This window comes from Oncorhynchus masou, chromosome 8 (assembly GCF_036934945.1).
Source record: "Oncorhynchus masou masou isolate Uvic2021 chromosome 8, UVic_Omas_1.1, whole genome shotgun sequence".
NCBI classification, from domain to species: Eukaryota; Metazoa; Chordata; class Actinopteri; order Salmoniformes; family Salmonidae; genus Oncorhynchus; species Oncorhynchus masou.
Window position 1 is genome coordinate 12,726,306 of NC_088219.1, and position 21,827 is coordinate 12,748,132.

Below are 21,827 nucleotides of genomic sequence, written 5' to 3' on the forward strand. Positions count from 1 at the left end.
ACACATATGATATACATCACTATACAATAGAAGGCTGTCACACCTGGCAACACATACAGTATGTTATACATCATTATATAATAGAAGACTGTCACACCTGGCAACACATACAGTATGTTAAACATTACTATACAATAGAAGGCTGTCACACCTGGCAACACATACAGTATGTTATACATCACTATACAATAGAAGACTGTCACACCTGGCAACACATACAGTATGTTATACATCACTATACAATAGAAGACTGTCACACCTGGCAACACATACAGTATGTTATACATCACTATACAACAGAAGACTGTCACACCTGGCAACACATACAGTATGTTATTCATCACTATACAATAGAAGACTGTCACACCTGGCAACACGTACAGTATGTTATACATCACTATACAACAGAAGACTGTCACACCTGGCAACACATACAGTATGTTATTCATCACTATACAACAGAAGACTGTCACACCTGGCAACACATACAGTATATTATACATCACTATACAATAGAAGACTGTCACACCTGGCAACACATACAGTATGTTATTCATCACTATACAATAGGAGACTGTCACACCTGGCAACACAATACAGCACTCTAGTTACTTAAGAATTAACTAGCATAAAGTACATACTGAAAATCTCTCTATCTTTGACGAAAAGAAAAGATGCTGCAGTAGATTGTGCTGAATCTTGATCGCTCACTAGGGAGTAGTGTGTGTGTGTGTGTGTGTGTGTGTGTGTGTGTGTGTGTGTGTGTGTGTGTGTGTGTGTGTGTGTGTGTGTGTGTGTGTGTGTGTGTGTGTGTGTGTGTGTGTGTGTGTGTGTGTGTGTGTGTCTGCGTGCGTGCGTGCGTGCGTGTGTGTGTGTGCTAGCTTGTGTGTGTCTTGTATGTATCACCACCACTGAGAACTCCCTCTCTCTGGGTGAAAGGTCTCTCTGTGGGGTTAACAATAAACACAGTTATGTGCACATACAGATCCAGCTCCATGTCAGGACGTTGGATGTCTGAGAATGAACCCCTGCCCACATTGTCGCCCCCCTCAGCCCTCAACCTTATGTCTCCTGTGAATTCATCTCACTGCTGTGAAGCCTGCCAGTGAAAAGAGGCTGTACTACTACATATTGTCAATATAATGATTTATAGATTATTCATATGATGTATATATACACTGAGCGTACAAAACATTATAAACACATACTCTTTCCAATACTATAATGTACACTATATATACTGTACATACTATGTTCTAGGTAAGAGTTGTCCATGCATCAGACTAGCAAGAGGATGTCTAGCAGATTCATTCTGCCACCTTGTTGACACAGAGGCCTGTGGTACTGAGGCGCATAGTACTGTGGCCCGTGGTATTGAGGCCCGTGGTTCTGAGGCCGGTGGTACTGTGGCCTGTGGTACTGTGGCCCGTGATATTGAGGCCCGTGGTATTGAGGCCCGTGGTACTGAGGCCTGTGGTACTGTGGCCCGTGATAATGAGGCCCGTGGTATTGAGGCCCGTGGTACTGAGACCTGTGGTACTGTGGCCCGTGGTATTGAGGCCCTTGGTACTGAGGCCTGTGGTACTGTGGCCCGTGATATTGAGGCCCGTGATATTGAGGCCCGTGATAATGAGGCCCGTGGTACTGTGGCCCGTGGTAATGAGGCCCGTAGTACTGAGGCCCATGGTACTGAGGCCCATGGTAATGAGGCCTGTGGTACTGAGGCCTGTAGTACTGTGGCCCGTGGTACTGTGGCCTGTGGTAATGAGGCCCGTGGTACTGAGGCCTGTGGTACTGTGGCCTGTGGTACTGAGGCCTGTGGTACTGGGGCCTGTCGTACTGAGGCCCATGGTACTGAGGCCTGTGGTACTGAGGCCTGTGTTAATGAGGCCTGTGGTACTGGGGCCTGTCGTACTGGGGCCAGTGGCATTGAGGCCTGTGGTATTGAGGCCTGTGGTACTGAGGCCCGTGGTACTGGGGCCTGTCGTACTGGGGCCAGTGGCATTGAGGCCTGTGGTACTGAGGCCTGTGTTAATGAGGCCCGTGGTACTGGGGCCTGTCGTACTGTGGCCTGTGGTACTGAGGCCTGTGGTACTGAGGCCTGTGTTAATGAGGCCCGTGGTACTGGGGCCTGTGGTACTGAGGCCAATGGTACTGTATGTATAGAGACATAGAGAGAGAGCTATGATCAGATTGACACACTACTGCCTTGTCTTCTCTGACTGAGAGCTCATCTATTCACCTTTGGATGAAACAGACCCCATAAATAAACTGGTGCACTAAATCATCTGTGACATTGAGGCGGGCAGGTTTTGTGTCAGCACAACTCTAGAAGGTTAGGCTCTGAAGCAATCCCCTGTCTGGCCATTTGAGAAAACATAAAGCTTGAGGTGAAGAAACTAGGAAACGCATCACACCAGGTGTGAAGTCTATATCATGTTTTCTTTAGGCAGCAGCAACTTACAGTAGATGTGGACAGAAACAAACAAGGAAAGAGGTGGATGTCTGAAAGTCATCCTGCTTACCACAAGCCCACAGGTCCACAGCTTTGCCATATGGGTCCTTCCTCAGGACCTCAGGAGACAGGTAACCAGGTGTCCCTGCAAAGCCTGCATCACATCCAGACAGAGAGGCAGTGAGTCACAGATAACACAGCTCTATTGAAAATCAAATGCTAGGCAACAAGCAATGGGAAACAATGTCTCGATGCATTTTTCCACAGTGGAGATCAAGTTTATGAATTGCCTGGATGGGCTGTAGGACAGTGGATGTACATTGACAATTCAAACGGAACTGTTAGCAGGCATTACCTTTGGATTATCTTCAATAACTAACGACTATCAACCTATCAGCATCCAGGATGCAAGCTTACCATTTTTAGAAAGCTCTAAAAGGGATACTCTCAGTGTAATAAAATAACAAGTTGATAGAGTTTAAATCTATAGAATGTTCCACATACTGGTACAAGCGTAATGCTATAAATACATAGTGATATAGGCTTTGATCAAAGACACATGCTGTTTTAATTGTGAAGTGACACTAACCATATAAATCCATTATATATTATGATAGAGTACAGTAAAGTGATGAGAGTTCATTCGCTTTGAATTATTAAATGCAATATAACAAGGGGAAAAAAGAGAACAACAAATTGACTTTGTATTCCGTCACAAGTATTAGAGAGATCTGCTCTGATAATTCTATTCCCCAGAATGTAGAGAGTAATAACATTATACACTTGTTCCTGGTCCCACCTGCCTCACATTTCCCTCAATAGAGCATCATTTGAGGTGTGTGGTCCATATGCTTATTACCTACCCTGACCAGACAGGCTGTCAATGTGCTAAGTCTGGTCATGAACTCTTTCTGAGGGGTGATGAGACTTTATTTTACTGTTGTTTTCAACGATTCACCACATCTTCTCATGTTCCAGCCTTGTTATGTGGACAAATGGATTATATATCAATCATCTGACAAAGAAGAAGAACGCATTGTTCCATTTATTCTCCAGACCCAGGGAACCAGCCTGGGGTTTTACGCACTGTGAACAAAGGACAGGTTGAAAAATCCAGACTCATTTTCATTAAGGAAATGATAAAGTGTCATGTGAAGAGTACAGTATAATTATAATGACCAGAAGAGCTGGGTGTGACAGTGACACCAGCTGTCCTGAAGGAAAATAGACAGCCAGGCGTTCCCCAAAACACTTTCGAAAAAGTCATCCTGATCTAAGAGGTGTGTCTGTAAAAATAAACTGTGGATATTGGATACGTGTCCCTCTTGCTCATTAAAAGGGAGCTGAATTCTAAAAGACATTCCTAGTTCCCTAGTTTTAAAACATATGTTTGATTCAGCTCCATGTGTTTTTCAGCGTAGCCAAAGGGCAGGCTGGTGAAACATCGAAGGTACTGTGAGCCACGCAACAGACTCAAAACTATGGGTGACAAGACTGTGCTGTTCAGAAAAGCTTTCCAACTCCTCTGTTAATTCTGTTCTCATGTCCTCGGGATCTGTTGACACCTGTATATAGCTTTGGTTGTTGTCTATGTCTAAATTTTATTTGTCACATAGCCATGGTTAGCAGATGTTAATGCGAGTGTAGCGAAATGCTTGTGCTTCTCGTTCCGACCATGCAGTAATATCTAACAAGTAATCTAACAAATTCACAACTACCTTAAACACACAAATGTAAAAGGATGAATAAGAATATGCACATATACCTGTAAATATATGGATGAGCGATGGCCATGTAATGGCCAGGAAAGATGCAGTAGATGGTATAGAATACAGTATACATATGAGATGAGTAATATAATATGTAAACATTATTAAAGTGGCATTATTAGTGGCCAGAGATTTGAGTCTGTATGTTGGCAGCAGCTTCTCTATGTTAATGATGGCTGTTTAACAGTTTGATGGCCTTGAGATAGAAGCTGTCTTTCAGTCTCTCGGTCCCTGCTTTGATGCACCTGTACTGACCTCGCCTAATGGATGATAGCGGGGTGAATAGGCAGTGGCTCGGGTTGTTGTTGTCCTTGATGATCTTTTTGGCCTTCCTGTGACATTGGGTGCTGTAGGTGTCCTGGAGGGCAAGTAGTTTTCCCCAGTGATGCTTTGTGCATACCTCACTACCCTCTGGAGAGCCTTGCGGTTGAGGAGGGTGCAGTTGCGGTACCAGGTGGTGATAGAGCCCGACAGCATGCTCTCGATTATGCACCTGTAAAAGTTTGTGAGTGTTTTAGGTGACAAGCCAAATTTCTTCAGCCTCCTGAGGTTTATTCTCCAAACCCAGGGAAACAGTCGGAGGTTTTACGCACTGTGAACAAAGGACAGGTTGAAATATCCAGACTCATTTTCATTAAGGAAATGACAAAGCATCATGTGAAGAGTACAGTTCTTCACCACACTGTCTGTGTGGGTGGACCATTTCAGTTTGTCCGTGATGTGTATGCCGAGGAACTTAAAACTTTTCACGTTCTCCACTACTGCTCCCCCATCCACATCGTTTCCTGAAGTCCACAATCATCTCCTTTGTTTTGTTGATGTTGAGTGAGAGGTTGTTTTCCTGACACCACACTCAGATGGCCCTCAACTCCTCCATGTAGGCCGTCTCGTCGTTGTTGGTAATCGGGCCAATCACTGTCGTGTCATCTGCAAAATAGATGATTGAGTTGGAAGCGTGCATGGCCACGCAGTCAGGGTTGAACAGGGAGTACAGTAGAGGGCTGAGAACGCACCCTTGTGGGGCCCCAGTGTTGAGGATCAGCAGGGTGGAGATGTTGTTTCCTACCTTCACCACCCATCAGCGGCCCGTCAGAAAGTCCAGGACCCAGTTGCACAGGGCGGGGTCGAGACCCAGGGTACTATGGTGTTAAATGCTGAACTGTAGTCAATGAACAGCATTTTTACATAGGTATTCCTCTTGTCCAGATGGGATAGGGCAGTGTGCAGTGTGATGGTGATTGCATCGTCAGTGGACCTATTGCAGCGGTAAGCAAATTGGAGTGGGTCTAGGGTATCAGGTAGGGTTGTGGTGATACGCGCTCCAGCAAGTATATCTCACTGGTCACCCCCAAAGCCAATTCCTCTTTTGGCCGCCTTTCCTTCCAGTTCTATGCTGCCAATGACTGGAACGAACTGCAAAAATTACTGAAGCTGGAGACTCATATCTCCCTCACAAGCTTTAAGCACTAGCTGTCAGAGCAGCTCACAAATCACTGCACCTGTACATAGACAATTTGTAAACACCCCATCCAACTACCTCATCCCCATACTGTATTTATTTGCTCCTTCGCAACCCAGTATCTCTACTTGCACATTCATCTTCTGCACATCTACCATTCCAGAGTATAATTGCTATATTGTAATTACTTCGCCACCATGACCTGTTTATTGCCTTAACTCCCTTATCTTACCTCATTTGCACTCACTGTATATCGACTTTTTTTTCTACTGTATTATTGACTATGTTTTCTTTATTCCATGTGTAACTCTGTGCTGTTGTATGTGTCAAACTGCTATGCTTTATCTTGGCCAGGTCGCAGTTGCAAATGAGAACTTGTTCTCAATGAGCCTACCTGGTGAAAGGTGAAATAAAAAAAATACAAATAAAAATATGATCCTTGACTAGTTTCTCAAAGCAATTCATGATGACAGAAGTGAGGGCAACGGGGCGATAGTCATTTAGTTCAGTCAACTTAGCTTTCTCGGGAACAGGAACAATGGTGGCCATCTTGAAGCATGTGGGGACAACAGACTGGGATAGGGATTGATTTAATATGTCCGTAAACACACCAGCCAGCTGGTCTGCGTATGCTCCGGTAGCGTGGCTAGGGATGCCATCCGAGCCAGCAGCCTTGCGAGGGTTAACACGTTTAAATATTTTACTCACATTGGCCATGGAGAAGGAGAGCCCACAGGCTTTGGTAGCAGGCCGTGTCAGTGGTACTGTATTGTCCTCAAAACGAGTAAAGAAGTTGTTTAATTCGTCTGGGAGCAAGACGTTGATGTTCGCAACGGGGCTGGTTTTCTTTTTGTAATCCGTGATTGTCTGTAGACCCTGCCACATACATCTCGTGTTTGAGCCATTGAATTGAGACTCTACTTTGTCTCTATACTGACGCTTTGCTTGTTTGATTGCCTTGCAGAGGGAATAGCTGCACTGTTTGTATTTGGTCATGTTTCCAGTCGCCTGCCCATGATTAGAAGCGGTGGTTCATGCTTAATTTTTGTGCGAATTCTGCCATCAATCCACGTTCTCTGGTTAGGAAAGGTTTAAATAGTCACAGTGGGTACAACATCTCCGATGCACTTGCTAATAAACTCGCTCACAGAGTCACCAAAGACATCAATGTTAATGTCTGAGGCTATCCAGAACATATCCCAGTCCACGTGATCGAAGCAATCTCGAAGCATCGATTGGTCAGACCAGCGTTGTATAGACCTGAGCACGGGCGTTTCCTGTTTTAGCTTCTGTCTATAGGCTGGGAGCAACAAAATGGAGTCATGGTCAGATTTGCAGGGCGGGGGAGGCAGGGCGGGGGAGGGCTTTGTATATATCGCGGAAGTTAGAGTAGCAATGATCCAGAATGCTACCAGCTCGTGTTGCGCATTCAATATGCTGATAGAATTTAGAATTCATGTAAAAGATTATCAGGTCTTTAAGAGTTTATTCAGAAGATAACAGCTCTATAAACATTCTTCCATGGTGCCCCGACTTTCTAGTTAATTAGATTCACCTGATTAGCTTAATCAGGTAATATCAATTACAGAGAAACTATTTTATAGAATAACATGTCATATCACGTAATCTGGCATAGCCAAAGACACGACATTAGGAAGTCTTGTTTTCAGGTTAGCTTTGTTAAAATTCCCAGCTACAATAAATGCAGCCTCAGAATGTATGGTTTCCAGTTTACATAGAGTCCACTGAAGTTCTTTCAGGGCCGATGAGGTATCTGCTTGAGTGGGGATATACACGGCTGTGACTGTAATCGAAGAGAATTCTCTTGGAAGATAATGTGGTCGCATTTGATTGTAAGGAATTCTACGTCAGGTGAACAAAAGGAGCTGAGTTCTTGTATGTTGTTGTGATTACACCATGAGTCGTTAATCATAAGGCTTACACCCCCACCCTTCCTCTTACCAGAGAGATGTTTGTTTCTGTCGGCGCGGGGTCTGACGACATATCCCGAGTGAGCCATGTTTCCATGAAACAGAGAATGTTACAATCTCTGATGTCTCTCTGGAAGGCAACTCATGCACTAATTTCGTCAACCTTGTTATCTAGAGATTGGACATTGACGAGTAATATGCTCGGAAGCAGTGGATGATGTGCTCGCCTTCTGACCAGTAGGCCACTTCTTCTGCCTCTCCTGAGGTGACCGCGTTGTTTTGGGCCCCTGCCTCTGGGATAAGATATTCCCGGCTGTATGTAATAACACTTAAGATTTTCTGGACTAACAATGTCGGATATAATACATTAAAAAAACAAATAACTGCATAGTTTCCTAAGGACCTGAAGCGAGGCGACCATCTCTGTTGGCGCCATTTTGCTTGGGCCAGCAGAGAGATTGGGACAGCAAAGAGAGACTTCCCTTCTGGTTACGGTAGAGCTCCTATCCCAGGGACTTGTGATTGGCTGGATAAAAAGTCATTGATTTCCTGTGATCTTCTTAACCGAAAGGCACCAGTCACACGGCAGGACCAGTCTGGTTAGTTAGACCAGTCAGTCTGATTGGTTAGTTAGACCAGTCAGTCAGCTAGGTTAGTTAGACCAGTCAGTCTGACTGGTTAGTTAGACCAGTCAGTCAGCTAGGTTAGTTAGACCAGTCAGTCTGACTGGTTAGTTAGACCAGTCAGTCTGATTGGTTAGTTAGACCAGTCAGTCAGCTAGGTTAGTTCGACCAGTCAGTCAGATAGGTTAGTTAGACCAGTCAGTCAGCTAGGTTAGTTAGACCAGTCAGTCTGACTGGTTAGTTAGACCAGTCAGTCAGCTAGGTTAGTTAGACCAGTCAGTCTGACTGGTTAGTTAGACCAGTCAGTCTGACTGGTTAGTTAGACCAGTCAGTCTGACTGGTTAGTTAGACCAGTCAGTCTGACTGGTTAGTTAGACCAGTCAGTCAGCTAGGTTAGTTAGACCAGTCAGTCTGACTGGTTAGTTAGACCAGTCATTTAGGTTAGTTATACCAGTCAGTCAGTTAGGTTAGTTAGAGCAGTCAGAGTGAGGGAAAATGAGCTGTGTCGAACCTACTCAAACCAGATGTTTTTACACTGCAGGCCTCACTACTAATGAGGCTGGATGGGGCTGTGGTATTTCTATTTCTGGTGGCAATGGAATTCATAAATAAAACAAGCAGTAAACAGCTCTCTTTGCCCTGTGGTGGTCATGGCTCTACAAAACTAGTTATTCCTACCTTGATTGTCTTTTTTTAAATGTAAACTTTCCCCTTTGTTTTTGTTTTGGTATTTCTCCGGAATAGCTGTAGAGGAAATGTTCCTTTTTTGATGACATTCAATGCAAAGCGTTTGTTTGATTGGATTCCATAGGAGTCTTTGAATTATTATTGTTTCCCTGGTGGAAATATTAACATTAAACATCCTAAATCTTGCATACGTCGACCTGCTTTAGAGGCCAGTCTTTATTTGCATTCCATTGTGTGTATGTGCGTGTGTGTGTAATTCCGATTCATATCAGCCATTACCGAACCAGGCTTGTTGGTCCCCCTCCACCTCGATGGCCAGGCCAAAGTCTGCCAGCTTCACTGCAGCTCCCTTGGACTTGGAGGCCAGCAGAAGGTTCTCAGGCTGCGTAGAAAGAGAGAGGTCAGCTAGTAATTCAGCATTCAGTCAGTCAGCAGTCAGTTAGTCAGCCAGTTAACCAGCCATTCAGTCAACAGTCAGTCACCCAAAGGAGACAGGAGGCCTGAGCAGAAGCAGGGATATGGTGGCAGACAGACATGACTCTAGGCTGGGCCAGATTGAATAGTGTTAATGACTTTGTGTGGTTGCAGCATGACAGAGCTCTGATAAATACAGCACCGAGCCACTTCTATCCCACACAGACGGAGGAATGAACACCCCACCTCCTGCCGCCAATCACTCTACTGCTGCTGCTATGAGATGTTATCCACCCCCTGATAAACACAGACACACACCACACGCACAAATGCACACAGGCGCACATACACGAACACACACACACCTAAAATCGCAGCCTACACAGATCCATTTTATCACTTCATCTTCCCTCAGTTCCCAGGTGCTGGGAGGCAGATGTGAAACGATGTGAATGGAACATATATCTGTTGGGCAGAAGGGTCTCTCGTTGCACCAGCATGTGTTAGTGCATGATAATCACAGTGTGAGTGTTGAAGAAGTCCGGAAGAAAGATTTGAAAAAATACATTTTGAAAAAGATGTAATAAACAAAAATGTACCTTTGAAAGAGTGTGGGTATATATAGAGGTAACTGAACCATTTTTTTAGGTTTGTACATTATTCCATATGTGTTATTTCATAGTTTTGATGTCTTCACTATTATTGTACAATGTAGAAAATAGTAAAAATAAAGAAAAACCCTTGAATGCGTAGGTGTATAGTCGGTACTTGAACACGTGTATTAATAAATGAAACAGTACTGGAACCTGTGATTTATCTGCCTCTCTTTGACACGACAACAGGGCAGACACACTGTAGCACACGCCAATGCTGTCCGACGTGATGGAGATGGTGAGAGGGCTTGTTTCCGTTTTTTTACTCCCTTGAGCTGACGTTGAGATATGGAGTACATGTACTGTACATGACAAGTTGGCAACAGAACAGTGGATCGATGGTGGTTGCACGGTAAATAAATGCCTATTTTATAATCATCAAACTGTGTGCAGGGGAAATGACTTATGACAGAAGAGGGTTTAGCAGCATGTCCCCTGAATTCTCTGATTGGTTTGATTGGGCTTTTGTTATTCTGTCCACATACCTACAGGTGAATCACACTGAAAGTCATGGCCAGGGTTGCAAAATTCTGGGAACTTTAAATAAATTCCCTGGTTTTCGAGAAATCCTGGATGGAGAATTCCAGATTTCCTGCTTATTGCCCCCTGACTCTGGGACCCTCCATCCGGGATTTTGGAAAAACCAGGGAATGTATTGAAAGTTTGTGGAATTTTGCAACCTTAGTCAAGGCAGAGAGGAATGGCCTGTTGGCCTGTTATCTGCTGCCTGAGGAGCAAACATTACATAGATGTGACCTCAAGGTTCAAATGAAAAAGAGGCCTGGATGGCTAAAATGAATGTTTTAAATGTGTTTAAATTAATAAAAATAACAACAAATGTATGATCTGAAGTTTCTGACTACACTCTTAGAAAAGAAGTTGTTATCTGGAACCTAAAAGGATTCTTTGGCTGTCCCCATAGGATAACCCTTTGAAGAACCCTATTTGGTTCAAGGTAAAAACCCTTTTGAGTTCCATGTAGAACCCTTTACACAGAGGGTTCACATGGAACCCAAAAGAGTTCTACCTGAAACCAAAAATGGTTCTACTTGAAACCAAAAAAGGGTTCTCCTATGGGGACAGCTATGGACTGGGCCATTGCTCCGAAGAACCCTTTAGGGACCCTATTTTCTAAGAGTGTACAGATTATTTAAATCCAAATCCATTTTTTATCAAATCAATCAGATAATAACAATGACATCAAAGTGATATCTTGCAGTGGATGAGCAGTCTGTCTTTTCATTTATTTGTTATTAAATCTTACCTTGAGGTCTCTGTGAACGACTCCCATCTGATGACAATGAAGCACTGCCTCCAGAATCTGCTGAATACAATGACTATGAAAAGAGAGAGAGAAAACTGAAAGACTGAGTGAGCTGGGAGTTTTGAGAGGCTAAATTGAATGCTATTGAAAATGGGCTTCACTTCAGCATTAATCCACACAGCATTTTGGATAAAATGGCTTATGCACCTCCAAAAATAATACAAAGACACACAGAGGCGTTAGATTTGGCCATTCATTTTCCGAAACTGTCGATCAACACAGTAGCACGGGCCAAAGCCTGATGAGTTTTTGTATGTTTGGCTGGGAGTCAGTGGGAAGATAATTAGCAACTAGACTCAGCTGTCAATCAAGCAGTGGAGCAGTGAAGCAGGGAGAACCCGGTCCGCAGAGATAGAGAGACTGACACGCTAAGCCCGGGCGAAGTGTGTACATTGATGCGAGGTCGCTCCTACACGTCCACAGCCACCTGCTTACATCTGTTTCTGTTCATTCATTTGTTTTGTGGCCCTGTTGCTTTGTCACTGCAAAGCAATGGCCCAGTCCATAGCTGGTGTTGGGTGAATTGGGAAGATACTCTATCATGAATAGGTTTACGGAGGTAAAGCTGTTCAATCCAAATGAACAGTCCAATAACAGACCTGCAGACTAAACAAAGGCCTCTGACTGTGACGACATGACAACAAAGTTTTAACTGAAAGGCTTTAGACAATCAGTAGAGGCTCCTCAGAGGAGGAAGGGGAGGACCATCCTCCCCAATAAATTTCATAATAATAGTGAAACATTAAAAAAGTTATCCTTTTTAGATAAAACTATACTAAATATATTCACATTACCAAATACTTCAATACAAAACCTAGGAGGCTCGTGGTTCTCACCCCCTTTCATAGACTGGGAAATTATGTAAAATATATCACTAGCCACTTTAAACAATGCTACCTAATATAATGTTTACATACCCTACATTATTCATCTCATATGTATACGTATATACTGTACTCTATATCATCTACTGCATCCTTATGTAATACATGTATCACTAGCCACTTTAACTATGCCACTTTGTTTACATACTCATCTCATATGTATATACTGTACTCGATACCATCTACTGTACCTTGCCTATGCTGCTCTGTACCATCACTCATTCATATATCTTTATGTACATATTCTTTATCCCCTTACACTTGTGTATAAGACAGTAGTTTTGGAATTGTTAGTTAGATTACTTGTTGGTTATTACTGCATTGTCGGAACTAGAAGCACAAGCATTTCGCTACACTCGCATTAACATCTGCTAACCATGTGTATGTGACAAATAAAATTGGATTTGATTTGATTTGATTTAAACAGTAATTATGGAAACTTCTGGAAGACGTCCTCCAACCTATCAGAGCTCTTGCCGCATGAACTGACATGTTGTCCACCCAATCAAAGTATCAGAGAATGAATCTAGTACTGAAAGCATAAGCTACACTACTAAAGTGCATAACATGTGGTGAGTGGTTGACGCAAAGAGAGAGAAAAACAATAGTTGAAAAGTTTTTAACAAATTAATTTCTTAATAATGAAGGAGAAGCAAGAGAGGCTTACTTTCTTAGCTAGTGAATGCTGGTTTAACATACTCAAACACCCGGCTCAAACAGAGAAGGCTGCTATGTTAGCTAGCTGGCTATGGCTATCCAACACTGGAACTTCCAAGTCAAGGTAAGCTTTTGGTTTTATTAATATATTGCCACCGAGGCCCGCCGGTATAACTGCTAATCAGCTTTCTGCTGACTGTACATTGTACTGCATGATTGTAGAGGGTTTACTAATGTGTTATACAGTAGCTATATTGCTAGTAGCTATATTGACTATGATATTAGTATGGTGACAACGATGTATGCTGTGTAACGGTTAGCAGTTATGATATGAAGGTTTGGCTTGGATACATTTTTTCTCCTGTTCACAGAAAGGTGATATGTTCTGCAAGTCCACAAGCGAAGTCCACAAGCGAATGAAAAAAGTGAGAGGAGGAGAGTGTACAGATGCAAGAAGGAATACAACAATCAAAGAGATCATGCTGTTTGTATGTGGCTTCTATGAAAGTGAACTGTGTTTACGTGTGATCAGGGGTGTATTTTGTGCCGATTCTGTTGAAAAATGTTTCTTAAACGGATGTAAACGAAATGGGGATGAACATCCAATCAAATTGTATTTGTCACATGCACTGAATACAACAGGTGAAATGCTTACTTACAACCCCTTAACCAACAATGATGCAGGTTAGTTGAGGTCATTTGTACATGTAAGTGGGGGATTTTGTTCATTAGAAACTCTCATTTGCAACTGTTGAACTAATGTTTGCATCCTAGATCAGCTACATGCAGGCAGTCTGCAAGGCGGTATTGAATGTGTCAATGTCTGTCACCTTGATCAATTTATCTCGACCTGCGCACCTACGATGTAAACTTTCACTCATAGGCTAGGTTGTAGTAACCTCATGATGGGTATAGTGAAAATGTGAGTATTATGTAGTAGCCTAAAGCTATTGATGTTGCATTGAGCTGGGGTAATGGAATATGAATGACAGTTATCCAATATTCTGTCAAGTAAATAAGGCCATGCTCATTAAAAGAAAATATCATCCTCTCTCATCTTAAATGGCAACGACCGCCACTGTAGACTGGGGAGGGAGGGGCAATTCCAGTCCTCGGGGGCCTGATTGGTGTCACAGTTTTGCCCCAGCTCCAGCTAACACACCTGACTCCAATAATCAACTAATCATGATCTTCAGTTTAGAATGACATTTGATTAATCAGATGTGTTTGCTAGCGATGGAGAAAAAGTGTGACATCAATCAGGCTCCCGAGGACTGGACTTGCCCACCCCTGGTGTAGATGATATACAGTATACCATGGTTCTATATATATATATATATATATATATATATATATATATATGCCTTTAGATGCTCTCCTGGTTTGGGAATGCTGGGACCTCTGTATAAGTGAATTAATCCATATTACAGTGAAAATTCATACGCTGAACTCGCTAAATTGCTTTGTCACGTATCTGTGTTTGTGTTTATTCCATGTGTTTTGTGAGGTGGTTCCACTGACCTGGCGTCAGCCTCACTGTAGTACTCTCGAGCAACAATGTCTTCGAAGAGTTCGCCGCCCGTCACTCTGAGGAAGAGGAGAGGATTGTTAGGCTGAAGAGGATGAAGGTGGCCACCAGAGCATGGAGCCAGTGTGAGAGAAATACTCCCTTCCCAATGCCCCCATATCAGCCACTGAGACACACTGACAAAGATCAGCGTTAATACCGCAAATAGTGTGGCTTCCATCAGTGTAATTGTCTGAATTATTTCCAATCCCCCATATGTTTTTTTGTAAATATATTTTTTTTAATTGGGAGAAAACTGTGTGTTGACATGGAACCTAACAGGCACCTCAAATGTACATTTCTGATGTGAGAAAAGGAAAAACCCAAGCAGTTGTCTCACTGTTGCTAAGTTTAGACTTTGAGAGTATGAATCTGTTACAGGATATCTTAGGAAACACCTAGATGTTTCCCAGTCCTGCCTTCACAGGATACTAGGAGACAGCTAAATGTTAACCAGTCCTGCCTTCACAGGATACTAGGAGACAACTAAATTTTAACCAGTCCTGCCTTCACAGGATACTAGGAGACAGCTAAATGTTAACCAGTCCTGTCTTCACATGATACTAGGAGACAACTAAATGTTAACCAGTCCTGCCTTCACAGGATACTAGGAGACAGCTAAATGTTACCCATTCCTGCCTTCACAGGATACTAGGAGACAACTAAATGTTAACCAGTCCTGCCTTCACAAGATACTAGGAGACAGCTAAATGTTAACCAGTCCTGCCTTCACAGGATACTAGGAGACAGCTAAATGTTACCCATTCCTGCCTTCACAGGATACTAGGAAACAGCTAAATGTTACCCAGTCCTGCCTTCACAGGATACTAGGAGACAGCTAAATGTTACCCAGTCCTGCCTTCACAGGATACTAGGAGACAACTAAATGTTAACCAGTTATGCCTTCACAGGATACTAGGAGACAGCTAAATGTTACCCAGTCCTGCCTTCACATGATACTAGGAGACAACTAAATGTTACCCATTCCTGCCTTCACAGGATACTAGGAGACAACTAAATGTTAACCAGTCCTGCCTTCACAGGATACTAGGAGACAGCTAAATGTGAACCAGTTATGCCTTCACAGGATACTAGGAGACAACTAAATGTGAACCAGTTATGCCTTCACAGGATACTAGGAGACAACTAAATGTTAACCAGTTATGCCTTCACAGGATACTAGGAGACAACTAAATGTTAACCAGTTATGCCTTCACAGGATACTAGGAGACAACTAAATGTGAACCAGTCCTGCCTTCACAGGATACTAGGAGACAACTAAATGTTAACCAGTCCTGCCTTCACAGGATACTAGGAGACAGCTAAATGTTAACCAGTCCTGCCTTCACAGGATACTAGGAGACAACTAAATTTTAACCAGTCCTGCCTTCACAGGATACTAGGAGACAACTAAATTTTAGCCAGTCCTGCCTTCACAGGATACTAGGAGACAGCTAAATGTTACCCAGTCCTGCCTTCACAGGATACTAGGAGACAACTAAATGTTAACCAGTCCTGCCTTCACAGGATACTAGGAGACAACTAAATGTTAACCAGTTATGCCTTCACAGGATACTAGGAGACAGCTAAATGTTAACCAGTCCTGCCTTCACAGGATTAACACATAGACTGGCACACACTGACCACGTATCGCTAGATATACAGTACGAATGACGTAAACAAATATACACTCAGAATGATAAGTAGATTAAGTCTGATATTTGTAGGCTTATTTCATAAACCTGCTAGTAGTACAAAGTGATTGGGCTCTGACAAACTAGTCTTCTCCTAAATGTGTCAGATTTAAAGACGATAGAAGGGAATTTAGTTTTTCCTTGTCTCTCATTTGTGTCCGTTTCGGAACTTTCGCTACGTAACTGTGTATTATCCCAAATAATTAAGTAAGTGTGATCTTCATGATTTGAGCACCATAGGAAGACACATTTCAGTTGAATGCATTCAGCTGTACAATTGACTAGGTTCCTTTCCTTTCTTAATCAAAGAGAATCCATAGCGAGGGACTGCTTCTAAACACCATCCTGCTGTTTCAGACGAGTTAAGAACAACTTGCATTGTCATCAAGATCTTCTTATGCAACACTTTGTCCTGCTGCTCATTGTCACACTTACAAAGCTGTTCTTATTCATTCAGAGACATTAACAGGGAAGAGGCAGCTAAGAGAAGACGCCTCATAACAGATGCAAGAAGAATTCTCTTGAAGGTACAATATAATGACAGTTCCTGTAATATAATTCCAGTTCCTGTAATATAATTCCAGTTTCTGTAATATAATTCCAGTTCCTGTAATATAATTCCAGTTCCTGTAATATAAATACAGTTTCTGTAATGAAAAGCATTCAACACCTCCAGGGGACTGTAATCACTGTTGTGAAGACTGAAATCAACAGTTCCTTGAAAGGCATTGAAAGATATTACAACAGTTGAGTGTTTAAAATGCATATAATAGTGATATTTACAGAACTAATAATTCCAGTTCCCGTAATATAATTCCAATTCCTGTAATATAATTCCAGTTCCTGTAATATAATTCCAGATCCCGTAATATAATTCCAATTCCTGTAATATAATTCCAATTCCTGTAATATAATTCCAATTCCTGTAATATAATTCCAGATCCCGTAATATAATTCCAATTCCTGTAATATAATTCCAGTTCCCGTAATATAATTCCAATTCCTGTAATATAATTCCAATTCCTGTAATATAATTCCAATTCCTGTAATATAATTCCAGTTCCTGTAATATAATACCAGTTCCTGTAATATAATACCAGTTCTTGTAATATAAATACAGTTCCTGTAATATAATTTCAGTTCCTGTAATATAAATACAGCTTCTGTAATATAATACCAGTTCCTGTAATATAATTTCAGTTCCTGTAATATAAATCCAGTTCCTGTAATATAATACCAGTTCTTGTAATATAAATACAGTTCCTGTAATATAATTTCAGTTCCTGTAATATAAATACAGTTCCTGTAATATAATACCAGTTCCTGTAATATAATTCCAGTTCCTGTAATATAAATCCAGTTCCTGTAATACAATTCCAGTTCCTGTAATATAATTTCAGTTCCTGTAATACAATTCCAGTTCCTGTAATATAATTCCAGTTCCTGTAATATAATACCAGTTCCTGTAATATAATACCAGTTCCTGTAATACAATTCCAGTTCCTGTAATATAAATCCAGTTCCTGTAATATAATACCAGTTCCTGTAATATAATTCCAGTTCCTGTAATATAAATCCAGTTCCTGTAATATAATACCAGTTCCTGTAATACAATACCAGTTCCTGTAATATAATTCCAGTTCCTGTAATATAATACCAGTTCCTGTAATACAATTCCAGTTCCTGTAATACAATTTCAGTTTGTGTAATATAAATACAGTTCCAGTAATATAATTTCAGTTCCTGTAATATAATTTCAGTTTGTGTAATATAAATAGAGTTTCTGTAATATAATTCCAGTTCCTGTAATATAATTCAAGTTCCTGTAATATAAATCCAGTTTCTGTAATATAATACCAGTTCCTGTAATATAAATACAGTTCCAGTAATATAATTTCAGTTCCTGTAATATAATTTCAGTTTGTGTAATATAAATAGAGTTTCTGTAATATAATTCCAGTTCCTGTAATATAATTCCAGTTCCTGTAATATAAATACAGTTTCTGTAATGAAAAGCATTCAACACCTCCAGGGGACTGTAATCACTGTTGTGAAGACTGAAATCAACAGTTCCTTGAAAGGCATTGAAAGATATTACAACAGTTGAGTGTTTAAAATGCATATAATAGTGATATTTACATAACTAATATATTATGGTGCACTCAGAGACTACGGAGCACACTCAACACGACAGGTCTCTCTAGCCATAATTAGTGGTTAGATGCAAACCATAGCCTATGGCAGGGATCATCAACTAGATTCAGCCGCGGGACAAAACATTTTTTTGAGCAGATGGTCAGGGGGCTGGAAAATAATTACAAATACTTTGTGGACTGAAAATTGACCATAAGAAGCCAAAACTGATGTAATAGTTGACTAAACATAAACATGTCAAACCTTGCTTACATTTGTATTCAATCACATATACTGTATATCTATATTATGCGTGGGAATACTTAGGAACAGAAATGTTTGCAATTTTATTACAAATAATTAACAGAAATACCTTATTTACGTAACTATTCAGCCCTTTTGCTATGAGACTCAAAATTGAGCTCAGCTGCATCCTGTTTCCATTGATCATCCTTGAGATGTTCCATTTAAATTTAATTGATTGGACATGATTTGGAAAGGAACACACCTGTCTATATAAGGCCCCACAGTTGACAGTGCATGTCAAAGCAAAAACCGAGCCATGAGGTTGAAGGAATTGTCCGTAGAGCTCCGAGACAGGATTGTGTCGAGGCACAGATCTGGGGAAGGGTACCAAAACATTCTGCAGCATTGAAGTTGTTGCCTCCAATATTCTTAAATGGAAGATGTTTGGAACCACCAAGACATTTCCTAGAGCTGGCCGCCTGGACCAACTGAGCAATCGAGGGAGAAGGGCCTTGGTCAGGAAGGCTGACCAAGAACCCGATGGCCACTCTGACAGAGCTCTAGAGTTCCTCTGTGGAGATGTGGGAACCTTCCAGAAGAACAACCATCTCTGCAGCACTCCACCAATCAGGTCTTTATGGTAGAGTGGCCAGACGGAAGCCACTCCTCAGTAAAAGGCACATGACAGCCTGCTTGGAGTTTACCAAAAGGCACCTAAAGACTCTTAGACCATGAGAAACAAGATCTGATGGTCTGATAAATCTGATGAAACCAAGATTGAACACTTTGTCCTGAATGCCAAACGTCAAGTCTGGAGGAAATCTGGCACCATCCCTACAGTGAAGCATGGAGGTGGCAGCATCATGCTGTGTTTTTCAGTAGCAGGGACTGGGAGACTAGTCAGGATAGAGGCAAAGATAAACAGAGCAAAGTAGAGAGACATTTTTTAGCCCCAATTTCGTGATGTCCAATTGGTAGTTACAGTATTGTCTCATCGCTGCAACTCCTGTATGGACTTGGGAGAGGATATGGTCGAGAGCCATGCATCCTTCAATACACAACCCTGCCAAGCCACACAGCTTCTTGACACACTGCTCACTTAACCCAGAAGCCAGCCGCATCAATGCGTCGGAGGAAACACCGTCCAACTGGCGACCGTGTCAGCGTGCATGCACCCGGCCCACCACAGGAGTCGCTAGAGTGTGATGGGACAAGGACATCCTGTCTAGCCAAACCCTCCCCTAATCTGGACAACGCTGGGCCAATTGTGCACCGCCTCATGGGTCTCCCAGTCACGGCCGGCTGCGACACAGCCCGGGTTCAAACCCGGATCTGTAGTGACGCCTCTAGCACTGCGATTCAGTACCTTAGACCGCTGCGCCACTCAGGAGGCCCTACAGAGAGATACTTGATTAAAACCTGCTCCAGAGCACTCAGACTGGGGCTAAGTGGCTTCGGGACAAGTCTGTGGCTTTGGGACAAGTCTCGGGAATGTCCTTGATTGGCCCATCCAGAGCCTGGACTTGAAGCCGATCGAACATCCCTGAAAAAAGCTGTGCAGAAACGCTCCCTATCCAACCTGACAGAACTTGAGAGGATCTGCAGAGAAGAATGGGAGAAACTCAGGTGTGCCTTGAAATACAGGTGTGCCTTGCTTTTCTTTCAAAAACAAGGACATTTCTAAGTGACCTCAAACTCATTTCTAAGTGGCCTGTTGACCTGTGGCTAAATGTCGCTGGGGTCCCTGGTGTATAGCTTACTGAGGAGCTTATTGAAATCAGGACCACTGCCTAGCTCAATGGTATATATTCATTTACTGTGGTTGTGTCTCATACAGGCTGTTGTGCCAAGTGTGATTAGAACTCACATCAAGACTCACATCAAGCCACCTCTCAGCCTTAAAAGAATCATTTTGTCATTCATGTCAATCATTCCCACTGTGTGCGTGAGTGGATGAATTATGAAATAAATAGATTCAATGCAGTGCATTACTCACAGGTCAAAGATCAGGTAGTGATGCCCTTCCTCCGAGATGCTGTCATGGAGACGCACTGGATGGAGAAAAGAGAGAAAGGAAGTAAAGATGTTTTTAAGGGAATTGCTGGGACTGAAAGCTCTAATATTTCCGACATGGAATGCACAGTCAGTGACCTTAAAATGTCTAAATCACACATTTCTGAAACACCCAGCCTACTTCAAATCACAGCGTCTCACATTCCCCAAAATATCTGTTTTTCAAGAATATCTAGGTCTGGATTACAGGTAGGGGTAATTGAAGTGATGATGCACGATGTTCATTAACTACTTAAGTGAAGCTTGGATAGTGTTTGTGGTGTCCTATTGATGTGGTTATGTTATCTCCATGATGGAGAGAAGAGTATACACTCCCTCCCTCTCCCTCTTTCTCTCCCTCTTTCCCTCTCTCCCTCTCTCTCCCTCTTTCTCTCCCTCTTTCCCTCTCCCTCCCTCTTTCTCTCTCCCTCCCTCTCCCTCCCTCTCTCCCTCTTTCTCTCCCCCTCTCTCCTCTCCCTCTCCCTCTTTCTCTCCCTCTCTCCCTCTCTCCCTCTCTCTCCCTCTTTCTCTCTCCCTCCCTCTCACTCCCTCTCTCCCTCTTTCTCTCTACCCCTCTCCTCTCCCTCTCTCCCTCTCCCTCTTTCTCTCCCTCTCTCCCTCTCTCCCTCTCTCTCCCTCTTTCTCTCTCCCTCCCTCTCCCTCCCTCTCTCCCTCTTTCTCTCTCCCTCTCTCCTCTCCCTCTCTCCTCTCCTTCTTTCTCTTTCCCTCTTTCTCTCTCCCTCTTTCTGTCTTCCTCTCCCTCTCTCCTTCTTTCTCTCTCCCTCTCCTCTCCCTCTCTCCTCTCCCTCTTGCTCTCTTTCTGTTGCATTGTTCTCCTCACCAGTGTCAATCACCACCCCACCCCACCTCTCCCTCTCCTCCCCATCCCTCCCATCCCCTACCCCTCCCTCTCCCAATAGGCAGTGTGTTATACTGCTCTGTGTGCATGTGTGTGGGTGTGTTTGCACTGAGAGGAGAGGACAGTTGTGTCTTAGTGTGTGTATGTGTGTTTGTGTGTAGGTGCCGAGATAGAAAGGTGAACAAGAGGAAGACTGCAGTATAGATACCTTCACCAGTATAGATACATTCACCAATATACATACATTCACCATTATAGATACATTCACCTGTATAAATACCTTCACCAGTATAGATACCTTCACCAGTATAGATACATTCACCAATATACATACATTCACCATTATAGATACATTCACCTGTATAAATACCTTCACCAGTATAGATACCTTCACCAGTATAAATACCTTCACCAGTATAG

General features: G+C 42.5%; 1 protein-coding gene across 3 annotated transcripts in view; it reads right to left on the reverse strand.

The window, feature by feature from the left end:
* Positions 1–21,827, reverse strand: part of camk2a (calcium/calmodulin-dependent protein kinase II alpha) — a 151,963-nt gene that overhangs the window by 48,342 nt on the left and 81,794 nt on the right. For all 3 annotated transcript variants that reach the window (XM_064971496.1, XM_064971494.1, XM_064971495.1), the window contains exons 4-8: positions 20,493–20,547; positions 14,378–14,443; positions 11,256–11,328; positions 9,204–9,306; positions 2,526–2,609 (exon numbers count right to left, since the gene is read on the reverse strand). In XM_064971496.1, the coding sequence (XP_064827568.1) occupies positions 2,526–2,609; positions 9,204–9,306; positions 11,256–11,328; positions 14,378–14,443; positions 20,493–20,547 (381 nt within the window). The remainder of the gene's footprint in view (positions 1–2,525; positions 2,610–9,203; positions 9,307–11,255; positions 11,329–14,377; positions 14,444–20,492; positions 20,548–21,827) is intronic.